Here is a 13,030-nt window from a genome sequence, read left to right on the forward strand (position 1 = left end):
CTCCTCACACCGCGTATCTCTGGAGTTCCCTGGCGTGGGGTGCCGTTTTGTCACACGAGTTCTCGGCCTCCACTTCTCTTCCTGTCTGAGATCCCCCAGCTGAGCCATGCAGTTACTGAGCCACCGGGCCGCATCGCTGCAATAACAACACGGCATGGAAAATTAAATGCTACTTTTCACTTTGTTTGTTGACAAGCTCGACGAACCCCGAAGTTAACTCGGCGTTTGGGGAGAAAGAAAACTTGGATTTATTTCATATTTCCAACTCGTAGGTCGTATTTAAGGAAAGTTGCCGATTGACTCCAGGCCCAAGTGCTATCGTTGGATACGGCAATCGGGAGCACCCTGTGATTATTTATATATCATATTACATATAAAAATGAGGTTTCTTTCCGCTCTGTTTAACTGGGGAGGGGTGGCGGGGTATAGCCAGGTCTGTCCATCCTGGCCCTCTGGCTGGCTAACAGTGGGGGTGGTGGAGGGGTGTCCAACACAAACCCTTATATTATGATAGTGGACCTTGTTGGCACTCTCCAGAGGACTGTTTATGTCAGTGCTGGACTCAATTCTTATTTCATTTAAACTTTATTAAACTTCAACTGGCCGAGTCTCATCAAGATTAAAATCTCTTTTTCAAGAGATGGAAAACTTACATATGCCTACATATGGCCTTAGAAAAACAATTCACACAAGTAGGCAAGATTACACAAAACACTTTCTAATTGTTGTTATTGTTGTTTTTCATTATTTATTTACTTAGTAGATGCCCTTATCCAGCCTGAGCGAAACTCAAAATTATTTTTTACACACATAATACATTAATATACTTTGACATTAACTGAAGCAGCTCAGATTTGCAGCAGTGGTGCCCAATTTGAACGTCCAATCTTTTAAGTTCCAAGAGTAGCTCCTTGAGGGTTATACTAGACACAGATGATAACGTGTCATGATCCTCCATGAAACTGAGCTCATTATTATCACCAAAATATAGCAGCCCTAATGAGTGTGGATTCCGTTGCGCTGGTGCTGACTCCCCTAAAGGGGAGCGCACGTTTAACCATCTCATATTCCCAAATTAGAGTTTTTAGTGGAGGACACCATTCCTGCCTAGGTAAGGGGTAAGAATTGGGTCTGCTGATCGTAGCTGTGCTCAGCTGTGAGCACAGAGGACACCTCTGGGTATGACTCAGGAGAGGCCTCACCTTAAGGGTCATCAGAAGGTTGCCACAACTTGGGTGTGTCATGTGGTTTAGGTTGGCTGGATTACCCAGTCACCGTGCCAGGTTGCCACAGCTACCATGTCTTGATGTGTCTGAAGTTTTAACGTGATATAATCTGACACTATTTGGTCTTGGTTTCTCACGCTTATTCCGGTTAAAATAATTTAGGCCTTTTTCAGAAAGTATTCTGTTCAATAACTTTGTGGTGTTGTGAAAACCTTCTGTTTAATAACTCGGATCTTTAAAAACGGATCTTCTTAAAGCCTTTTTATTAGCTGTAAAAGCTCTATGGTCTTCTGATGGGACCTGTTCATGCGGATCCCCCTCTCTCTCCTGACAGACGACGGGAAGATCTTCCACGGCAGCGGTGTGGGGGACCCCTTCGGGCCCCGCTGTTTTGAGGGGGACATCATGGGCTGCGGAATCATGTTCCCTCGGGATTACATCCTGGACAGCGAGGGTGAGTGCAGTGGGGGGGGACGCGTTTAATCGTGACACAGGCTTAGAGCCCTGCGTGTTCGCTCCGGTTAGTTTATATCCTTACGTGCTGGTCAGCTTCCCCAAACCCAAAGAAATGACAGAATGCTGACCCAGTGTGGTATTTTTCCGCTCTGCTCAGAAGTTTTCTAAAGTTTTCCCACTAATAGCATGTGTGAAATCAATCACCATCACGCTGTCTAAGGCTGTGATGTATGACTTGGCAGCACACAGCTATATGTACAGAAAATGGAATTAGTGCTGAGGATTGTGCAGTGGGTTTGAGAAATGCTGCCTGTCTGGGGAAGATGAAACTGGCAGCACACTTCCTGTTCCCTCTATTCACACTTTCTTCCACAAGAATACTTTGTCAGCCATTATAGAGTAGAGAGGACATAGGGCATCATTTGATTGATGTCCTCTAAATAGGACATAAATCAAATCTACATGGGTTTGATTTATAGGCCCATGTCATTAAAATCTCACCTACTGTAATCATTTCTATAATAGAGGTGCCCTTTCTTATCTTTCCATGTGTCCTGTAGTCAGACTGAAGCCTGGAGATCCAGCACTACATTGTCAACAGAAAGCAACCGCAGTATCAAGTGGTTACTGACCACATCGGCCTGTCCATTTCCCCTCTGTGTGTGTATGTGTGTGTGTGCGTGCGTGCCTGCCTGTGTGTGCGTGCCTGCACGTGTGTGTGCACTTGTTCCTTGCTGCAGATGACAGTGACGATGGGGACTACTTTGAGGTGCGGCCCAAACAGAGAAGGGTCCAGAATGTTCTGTACCTGAACGATGAAGAGGAGGAAGAGGACGAGGAGGAGATGGAACAGGAGCATGAAGGCAGGAAGGTCATGGTGAGCAGAAAGCACACACACATGCTGTATGTACTGCTGTATGTACTCTGAACACAAAAATGCTATCAAACACACACACATACTGTATGTATCTGAACACAAACATGCTATCAAAAACATACACATACTGTATGTACTCTGAACACAAACATGCTATCAAACACACACACACATACTGTATGTACTCTGAACACAGGAACGTTATTGCACGCACACGGTTGTAGACTTGCACAGGGCTGCTGGGCACTGATAGGGTGGGAATACTGATTGACAGTGCTGTATCAGCCTGACAGTCCAGAGACAGGCAGCTTCCTGAGGGCTGAATTCCGGCTGATTAAAAGCGTCTGCCACTATGTGAGGACCGAGCATACGCTGGGCCTCTGTGTTTCCTTTCCACACAAGAGGACAGTTCAGACACGCACAGGACTCCGAGGCCTCCTGGCCCACATCTGCCCTTATAAGTGCTCCTTCACCCAGTGCCATAGGACCATGAGAGCGAGTGAGTGAGTAGCCAGTGAGGGCTCCGTTTCATCGCTCTTTAGCATCGCTGGCCGATCAGGGTGCCTGTGGAACACATGTCAAAGCCGCATATGAAAGGTCCTCCTCCGATTCCACTATGCGAGCTCAGCTGTAGTCAGCGGTGTGAAGATTAGCAGATGGGGACAGGCGGCGGTCTACGCTCCCCCGAATGTGTCTGTGGGGTTTCGTGCGTGTGGGTGCAGATGCATTCCACACTGGGACACGTTGGGCACCCATTTTAAAAGAAAGGAAGTGTGATGTCTGCCCTCCAGGGCTGCAGTTCCCGCTGACGCAGTCCAGATTCTGTCCCGCACCGTGGAGCCATCCATGCACATCCCCTCACAGCCCTGGGCAGCAGGAGACACCCAGCATCCCATAATAAGCTGAAGGCTGCACTCCAGACAGGGGAGCATGGCAGGACTGTAATTGGGTGAAGGTCAATTTTCAGTGGAAAAAGCAAGAAAGTACTTAACCTATTAATTAAGAGTAAGAAAATATATGTACCGGTGAATTGTTAATGGCATGGAGGTTGAAGAAGAAATAAATCCAAAAAGCTGTTATTATATGGCCTGTTATTTGCTTTAGCTTGGGCTCACTTTATTTTCATGGCATCACAAGGACCCAGTGCCCATGAAATGAAAAATCACCCTCAAAAATAAATGGCATTGGCTTGAGAATATGAAGTAATCCCCTAGCCTGAGAGACACACTCAGTCTCACACACACACACACACACACACACTCACACACACACGCGCACGCGCGCATACATGCACTCAAGCACACACACGCATACACATACACATACATGCACAAACACACGCACAAACACACGCACACGCACATACACACGCATACACATACGCACGCACACACACGCACACACACACACAAGCACACACACGCATACACATACATGCACAAACACACACGCGCACACACACATACGCATACACATACGCGCGCACGGACAAGCACACACATACATACACACACACATTCTTCTCCTCTGATGCATAAGGAAAGTAAAACAGTGTGCATCATAGATGCTGACAGCACTTTTTTGACAAAGAAAAAGTCCCGGCGACTTGTATGACCTGTGGAAGAAGGGTGGAAAAGCAGTGAGAGTCTCTGGAATATTTGAAGTGGTTTTGAAGAGACGGGGTGGACACCTTGTGTATTTTCATTTATTGCACAGATCCAGTTTCTTCATACATCAAGTTTGAAAAAATTGACGGATGTCTAAAATGCTTGCACAGCCCTGTGTCTGTGTCTGTGTCTGTGTCTGTGTCTGTGTCTGTGTCTGTGTCTGTGTCTGTGTCTGTGTCTGTGTCTGTTTGTGTTTGTGTTTGTGTGTGTCTGTGACTGTCTGTCTCTGTGTATGTATGTGTCTGTATGTGTATGTGTCTGTGACTGTTTGTGTGTCTGTGTTTGTGACTGTGTATTTATGTGTCTGTGTGTGTATGCGTCTGTGACTGTGTATGTGTCTGACTGTGACTGTCTGTGTGTATGTGTCTGACTGCGCGCGCGCATGTGTGACTGTGCGTGACTGTGTGTGTCTGTGACTGCGTGTCTGTGTGTATCTGTGTATGTTTGTGTCTGTGGGTTTTTCCTATGAGTCACATATGTCTTGAGGGGAGAATTGCTCTCTTCCTCATGACAGCTGTGCAGACGTGCTGTGACTCACTGTTGCCCCCCTGTGTTTGCACAGGTGTTCTTCACCCGCAATGGCAAGATCATTGGCAAGAGGGAGGCGGTGGTGCCCACGGGGGGGTTCTACCCCTCCATTGGGATGCTGAGCAGCGGGGAGAAGGTGAAGGTGGATCTGCACCCCCTGAGCGGCTGAGAGAGGCCCCGAGAGGCGGGGCAACAATCCCATACTTTGGGGACGGAGGGGGGGATGGAAAGAGGGTGGTGGGCTTGCCACACCCCTCCCCCCCCCCCCCCCCCCCCCCACACTCCGTACCCCTGCCACGGCCCCACCCTCGCACGGCCTCGTCCCCACCTCCAGCAACCCTCGTCCGCCTCCTCGTAAACTACCTGAAATTACGCGTTACTTTATGTTTCCTTTAAAGCCTACCACCGAATACGAGTTGTTCCTCTTCCTTTCGTATTTCCGCTCTTAGGCTGGCTGTCTGTGGCCAAGAAGTGTTTGAAAGCTGAATTAGTGGACTCCATGCAGGGACGGGATTTAAATCCTGCTGGCAGTGCCTTTTCTGGGCACCAGGGTGCGCTGTTTCTCTACAACAGTCAAAGACAATGTAATATTGTGCCAGAGCTTAGTGACCATTTACCTTTTCAGTGGCGCTGGGTGAAAATGTTTCTCACTAGTAAATCCTTAAATCCATGAATGGCAAAAATGAATAAGTGTAAACTGTATAAATTATAGTCTATTTTTGAATGATATTACTTGAATATAAATGTAACTCCCAAGATATCACTGTGGCGCAAAGCAATGCGTTCCATAAGCATGTCCTAACCGTCATGCCGATTGCGCAAGTTATTGATGGGGAATGAGAGCAGTGATTGTCTGAGGTCAGTCAGCTTTGGCATTGTTCGTTTGAAAGCGAGTGTTTTGTCCCACACGCACCGCACGCACTTTCTGTTCTTGTGTCAGGACTCGAGCCTTGTATGTGTCCGTCGGCCATGCGACAGCTGCAAGTCTGGGAACTGTGGGTGTGCAACACATACAAATGCCACAAGGGGGCAGGAGTCTGTGTTTAGCCTCTCTGCCTCTGTACTTTCGCCACAGCGCTTAGGCCAGAAATGCTTAATCCTTACGGCACATTTCAAAGTAAACCTCGGACCGTAGAAAGCTGGAAAATTAATTATTTCGTGAGGTAGGTAGAACCTACTTTGAGGAGAATAGATCGCTCAGATGCACGTTATATATTTTTTTAGACACGTCACGTCATTAAACAGAACAAATGGTTGTTGGTGATTAGTTATGCATGATTCACTTGAAATATATGCATTGCTTTTATCGCAAAAAATGGCTGCATTGATTGATGGCTAGTTAATGTTATTTCAGTCTGATGTCCGCCGACATCGAGAAGGACGCAAATTATCAGAAGTCACATATATTCTGTTCTGCAATAGTTGCCTGTTTGTTGTAAAATTCACTTTTGTTAGAAATGAGCTTTTATTTGATTAGTATGAAATTTTGTTTTTACTGTAGATGTGACCTATCACGGTTCGTAATGTCTTAGGGATGCAGAGTGCGCCCCCTATGTCCATTCCTTTGGAATCACCACTCCTTAGGAACGCCAATAAGTTCACTTTTTGCCAAACTGTGCTACCAGTTCCAGAGAGCCCTGGAAATGTGGATCCAGCACTGTTCAGTAGATCAAGCAAGAGCTTTCCAGCTTTCCACCTCACCTGTCTGTCTCCGCTTGTCTATAGTAATAATTATAAATATAATTGTTTAAAATGCATGAAAGGTCAGCGAAGTGATGCATCTGTTTTGTGAGTTTTGGTTTTCCTGCAGGATTCTCCCGTTTGCGTCACGTTTCCTCTGATATTGATAACCAGTGGTGCTCGCCGAGGGGCTGTATTGCTGCACTGCAGACCACAGACGCGTCATATGCTATCGACACGGACACTTTACACACGTGTACTCTGACCGCTGCTGTTACGGGCTGCCCAGGGCTCCCTCCTCCAGATCATTCCCCCCAAATCTCATGTAGGAGATGAAAGGGTTGGTCATGTACCGCTGTTTTCATGTTTGTAAAACTCTTCTGTTGATTTAACTGTTTCAGGCTAATTCGGTTGCGTGCGCTTCCCGTTTCTCTCTCACGGTTGCATTTCTTCGTTTCGGGCTAAATATTTTGTTGGTTCTGGGGAAACGGACGAGTGTTCAACATCGCTCCGTTCTTGGAGGGATGTACCACTATCCTCTAAGCTGGTTATTAATGAATCTTAGTTAACGGTTGTGGTCGTTTGTGGGTCTGAACACTAGACTGTGGCAATCGGGGGATAACGTTGTTGTTGTTGTTGTATTGGCCATGTTCCTGCAGAGGCCTAGCGCATGTTTATTCACTGAGCATATTTGCACGTACAGCATCCGCCATAGAAGGACTCTCCCATCCAGGTGGAGCATGAGGTTACCCACCATATTTAAAGCTGTCCTTAGTTCTGCCTAACAGATTAGTCATATGACATGTATCTAGACAATGCATACTTAGCAATATATAAACGACCCAAATCTGTGCCTAAAAGGCTGACACACAGGTGCCTTCTTGCGATTGCTCTGAATAATCGTCCGCGTTGTTCAAAGCCGTCGTTGTCCGTGCAGAGTGTGTTCGAGGGCACCAGTTATTTGATGCGATACAGTATCTTAACAGTGGAGTAGGTTGGCTCCCTGTTGCTGGCTCTTCTTCCAAACGCACTCACCCCTGATTGGTCAGCAGACCCTGTGCAACATATCGAGGCCAATCATTGGCGGGTGCGAATAATGCAGGAAGACTAAAGCAACACGGCCCATCCTAAGAATCACACAGATGCTTGTGGCCGTTGGCTTCATCAGGATCCTGAGTCTTAAGCTGAAATGCAGGTGCCAGGGGAGGGGCCATGACGGCAGGGGCGGGGTTAAGATGAGGGAGGTGGGGTCGCATTGCAGAAGTTTGGGAGGCATCACTCTCGGTAGCCAATCACACTGTATCCATCAGTGGGCTACTGTTCTAGGTCCCTCCCTCTCCAGGCTACCTGCATTGCTGTTAATGTGTACATACACAGAGATGTTTATATGACTAAATAAAGATGGCTATTTCCATAGTGTCCGGCTTGTGTGTCTTCATTTCTGAGTCTCAGTCAATCGGCTGAATGTGGGGATTGGGGAGTGTGTCACTGGACCAAACACACTAGTAATTTACAGTAAATACACACAAGCATGCATTTTCATCTTTATTACATAGACATGGAAACACAACCAATTAAATGCCCATTACAGCATCACTGGGAAAGTGTCAGGACTGTTTACAGATTAATATTGGCCTGGCAGCATGACTTTAAGACAACAGAAGGGTATTTTATACCACAAATTTGAATGTGCAAATATAGCCTACTGCAGTACACATGGGTATGTGACTTGTATAAATAACATTGTATTCAGGATAGGCAATTCTTTTGTTTGAACAGTCTTATTTCATGTTGTACAAATAATGGATTTACAGTGTTCAGCTCATGGACAGCTCAAGTTGATGAGATCACTCCTTGTCATTTTTCTTACAGTTCAGATTAAAAATGCAGAATTTGTTTCCTTATCAGAAAGGGAAGAGAATTGTACACTATCCACCGTTTACCATGTCCATTCTCACACACACACACACACACACACACACACACACACACACTCACAACCAAACCCACTCAATAATTCACCCCCCTCCAAAATGAAACACAAAAAATAGAGAAAATTGTTTGCAGAGCATAGAGCACTACATAGTTTCTCTTCCTATCCATTTCAACCCATTGAAGAGTAGGTTTGTTGGAATGTTTTTTAAGTGATCTAGACCTCCATTGCATTCAAGCACCAGTAGTGATGATTGCATCACGTTCAGTTAAGAATATCCTAATAACATATTTGTGATCTTACACCTGAAAGGGTTTATAAGGGTTTGGATGGATGAGAATTGCAGAGGAGCTGATCCCTGGTACTTCTCAAAACTCCCGGTTCATCTCAGACCATCAAAGAAGTTAATTGTACTACGTAGCGGAAGATAAGGCCACAGTTTTATAAAATAAAAGGTTTATTATAATGCATAGATTCCAGTTCAGAGGCCTCGTGAGACGATATTCCCCTCCCCACTGTATAAAAGCCATAGTAATGTAAAACTGTACCAAGTTCAATTTAAAAGATAAACATATGACAAACCTTACAGCATAAAAGATACAAAAGAAAAATATACAAGCTTTTTTTCCTCCCACAAACTTGTGGCCAATGCGGAAAATGTGCGGTAGTTTCCTTTTGTTCATGATTCTGGGAAAAGGAGATTAAAATAGTTATTTTATTTTGTTTCTGAAAGGCTGGTTCTCAGGAGTGTGGCAGTTTTTTCAGTGGACAGAATAAAAGCATAAAACGATTGTGCCGAAACAAACATGCTGGACTGAGCAGCGGTTACTCTACTCAGAAGAAAGTTCAGATCACAAGATGTGTGAGATGGGGAGGGAGGCAAATCACTAAAATGGTCAGACTGGCATTTTTAAGGAATGTATAATTTCTGGGGGGAAATCTGAGACTTAGGAAGTCCCAGGATGTAGGAAAAGGTGGCGTTTCAGCCCTCCTGGTCTTCTTCCTCGTCCTCTTCCTCCTCCTCATAGTAGCGGTTCCTCTTGATCATCTCCTCCACTGACAGCTCCCCGCCCTCCTCCTCCGCCTCCTCCCCGTCCCAGAAGCCCACGTCCTGGGATGTCCTGTTCTGCTTGCTCGCCGGCGGGGGGGAGGGTGAAGCCTCTGGCAGGGTTGGGGTGGGCTTCTCCTCCTCGGCTGACTCCTGGTCTTCGCCTGCCGTTTCTTTGGCCTCCTCCTCTGTGGGGGAGGCACCTTCGGCTTCCTGCGTGCTGCTGCGCTCCTCTTCCTCTCCGTTCACGACACTGTCTCCGGGTGTGGTCACTTCCTCCCTGTCTGGCTCACTATCAGGCTCCGCCTTCGACACTGCCTCTGGTTCCGCCTTCGGCTCTGGCTCCCCCTCTGGCTCATTGGTGTGGGGCATGGGGGCCGGGGGCGTGGCCTCCAGGGAGCTCCTCCTCTTCAGCAGCCCCCTGACTGGGCGGCGTGGCTCTCTAGGGGCGGGGTCGAGGGTCGGGGGAGAGCAGATGGCCAATGAGAAGGGCCGGCTGCGCTCCTTCAGAGAGGCGCTCCTGCGGAGGTTCTTGAGCTCCGAGCGTTCTGAGCTCTGGGCCAAGGGGGCTGCCAGGTCGTCCTCCGGGGGCCACTTACCCCGGAAGTGCCTGACATGGCCCCCTTCTAGGGCGGAGTCGGGAGCCCCGAGGCCCTTCTCGGTGGGGGGTGGCCAGGCGATTCTCAGCCGCCGCGTCTCGGCCAGCTTCTCGGTGGGCTTCTCCGCCGGCAGAGGAGAGCTGTGCCCCCGCGTCTCCAGGTCAGCCGCCAGGTCTGTCACCTTGGCGATGGGAGACTCCTCCACGGTGGGGCTTGGTGACTTGGCTTCGGGGGCCGCTTTGGGGGTAGGGGCCGTTCTGAGGGCTGGGGGCTCTCCCTCCCTCTCCTCCTCGTCCTCCTCCGCCCGGGGTGTCCACAGGTCCTTGTGCGGACGGTGGCCAAAGCCTTCGTCATAGTTGCCCTTGGCCTTGAACAGCTGGCTGAAGTGCGGCTTGCAGTACGCGTTGCCATGCAGAGAAGCGTAGTTCCCCAAGCTGGCCAGCAGAGGGAGACAAAGAAAGGACTGAGAGTGTAAAGAATGTTGCTGAATGTTGTAAAATAAGTTTGGTTGTCAATTCCCCGAATCACCCAACAGGGTGTTTCTGTTGTTAGGCAGCAAATGAACTGATTACAAAGTTGACATAATTTATTCGTTATAAATTAGTTGGCATGGCCATTTTAAAGTGAAAACAAAAGCAGCAGATATTATGGCTCTCTAGACGTAAGGTTGAAGATCACAGGCCTGTAATATCTAGCTGAACATTAAGCTGGCAGATGACATCACATTTCTTCCAACAGGGCAAAGGGCTGTGCGAGTGTGCTTGGTGCAGGATCAGGGCGCGTGGTCTTACCTCAGTTTGGTGTTACAGTGGGAGCAGCGGAAGCAGGATTTGTGAAAGATCTGCTGATTGGCCATCAGGCGCTCCAGCGGATACACAGTCTTCAGGCAGGCCACACAGGTCTCACGCATCGGCCGGCCAAACTTCTACGACGCACACGCGAAATGTGGTTAGTAGCAGCAAAAAATGTCATAAAATCCAAGTTCAACGTAGTACACATTTCACAGGCGAATTACTCCAGCGAGTTCTGGCACATTCCGTTCTAGCATTTCAAGGTTAACCCAGGACAGCTGACCCACATCGGTGAGCCTCGCGGGGGGGTTAGGGGGGGTTACTCACTCTGGCAGCCTTGGGCTGGGCGCTGTCCTTGGAGGCGGGGGGCACAGAGGCGCCGGCACTGGGGGCTGGAGTCTCTGAGATCGGAGACAGGCCTGTGGGGAGAGAGCAACGGTCAGGTCTCAGGTTTAGACCTCGAACAAATACATATGCATGAGCCTTCTTGTCTAATGCTAATGCTAATTCTTACTCAATGGTGATATTATACAATGTATGTGTTCTTTAGTTTCATTGTGTATGCTAGGGTCTGAGTCCTGTGACCTGGCACTGTATGGTCGACTGTGGTGTAAAACATCGGCACAGAGAGCATATGCGAGGCCGGTTTCTCTCCCCAACTCCACAGAGTCCATTCTACCACATAACCTCATAAACAATGCCACAGATGCAGAAGCATTACACTGACACTAGAGGGAGTCTTTAACCATGAAGAACCTTATCCTTGAGAATGAGAGAGAATAGCATATACAGAAGTTGCTACACATTTACTCCACTTTAACTAACCTCTCCAATATGCCTTCACTGCTACCCTTTCACATAAAAAGGGCAACTGAGTTTCATGGGTTTTCCAGAGACTATTTCAAAGAACTACTTTTCAGGTTTAGCTTGTGAATTGTATACACCCGACTAAATCTACTGTGCTACTGAAAATCATCTGTTCATGCAACAGTGCCTGCCAGGTGCAGAGGATTAACACCTCCATTTTTGTGAATACATTTGGATATGTGATAGCGTGTGACTAACTGACTTTTAATTACTTTCTGAACCAATACCAACTGTGTGCAGGAGAGAATAGATTTTGATAAGTTCATACATTTCAGCGTCTGTCAGCACATGGTAGCCTATGAGAATCCAGCATCCTCGCCCAAGAGACATTCTGTACACAAATGATGAACTCTTGCATTAATTCCATAGCCTTTCCTTTATACGAGTTTTGGGAGCTGTTTGCAGTTCTACCTACCTACCTTTAAGCGTAGAACACAGTGCTGTATATCTGGCCGTGTAATGTGTGTAGTGTGTGCCTCACTGTGGCTACAGCAGTGGGAGTCATCTCATGTTTATTTCCTGACTCACCATTGCCGTCTGTGGTGGAGGCCTTCCTGCTGCTGGATGCAGGGTCAGAGTCATTCTGTCAACAGAGAGCAAAGGGTTAAGTCCCGTTCCCAGGGGCAACCATGACTGTAGTGATCACTAACGATATGCTGTATCCTTCCCCAGCCTCCACAGCAAGGAAACTAACAGCTGCAAACACCTGGCAGCAAACACACGCACACGCACACGCACACACACACACACACACACACACACACATTTCTGTGGCTGCTGGCAGTGCACAGTACAGAAGAATGTACTTTATAGTTGCAGATTTACAAAAATGCTCAGAGAAAGATGGCTGTCCTTACAGTTCTAGAGCTTTTCTGTGGTTACATAGCTGTAAAATAGGCACAGTCCTTCATTGAAATGGGAAACATTGCCATCAATAACTCAGTTGTCAGAGTTATTGTTTCTGGTGCAAATTAGTGAGGGGGTGGGGGGGGGGCATGACAATGATAGCCTACTGGTATCTACACAAACATCTTAATAAGTCCAACGAATACATTCTTCTAACTGGACCGTCGGCTTAAGCATGTCCTATGCTCTTCTCCTGTCCTGTAATGAAATGTGTCCTGTGGGAGAACAGGTGAATTGGTGCGTACTGACCGTGGCTGTGCCAACCGGCGGCACGTTCTCCTTCTGGTCCACACGGGGGGCGCTCCGGTCCTCCTCCGGTCCAGTCTGCTCCGCCTGCCAGGAAGGAAGTCTATTGGTCAGCGCGTCAAGCACGTACTGTCTTTCAATGTAACATCTGTACGATCTGCCCCTTCTACACCACTCACACTACAAAGTTCTGTTCTACCAGGCCC

The 13,030-nt window shown here is 47.7% G+C and overlaps 2 protein-coding genes across 4 annotated transcripts in view; one reads left to right on the forward strand and one right to left on the reverse strand.

Annotated features, from left to right (window-relative positions):
- spryd3 (SPRY domain containing 3) overlaps nt 1-7,851 on the forward strand; it is a 51,910-nt gene extending 44,059 nt beyond the window's left edge. For both annotated transcript variants that reach the window (XM_061218643.1, XM_061218644.1), the window contains exons 9-11: nt 1,561-1,680; nt 2,423-2,559; nt 4,789-7,851. In XM_061218643.1, coding sequence (XP_061074627.1) covers nt 1,561-1,680; nt 2,423-2,559; nt 4,789-4,923 — 392 coding nt within the window. In that variant the 3' untranslated portion in view covers nt 4,924-7,851. The remainder of the gene's footprint in view (nt 1-1,560; nt 1,681-2,422; nt 2,560-4,788) is intronic.
- A 115-nt stretch (nt 7,852-7,966) lies between these two features.
- The window catches only part of LOC133109352 (LIM domain and actin-binding protein 1-like), a 33,573-nt gene continuing 28,509 nt past the window's right edge, over nt 7,967-13,030 (reverse strand). For both annotated transcript variants that reach the window (XM_061218641.1, XM_061218642.1), the window contains exons 7-11: nt 12,828-12,911; nt 12,201-12,255; nt 11,133-11,224; nt 10,806-10,939; nt 7,967-10,448 (exon numbers count right to left, since the gene is read on the reverse strand). In XM_061218641.1, the coding sequence (XP_061074625.1) occupies nt 9,350-10,448; nt 10,806-10,939; nt 11,133-11,224; nt 12,201-12,255; nt 12,828-12,911 (1,464 nt within the window). In that variant the 3' untranslated portion in view covers nt 7,967-9,349. The remainder of the gene's footprint in view (nt 10,449-10,805; nt 10,940-11,132; nt 11,225-12,200; nt 12,256-12,827; nt 12,912-13,030) is intronic.

Source organism: Conger conger, chromosome 14 (genome assembly GCF_963514075.1).
Source record: "Conger conger chromosome 14, fConCon1.1, whole genome shotgun sequence".
NCBI lineage: Eukaryota > Metazoa > Chordata > Actinopteri > Anguilliformes > Congridae > Conger > Conger conger.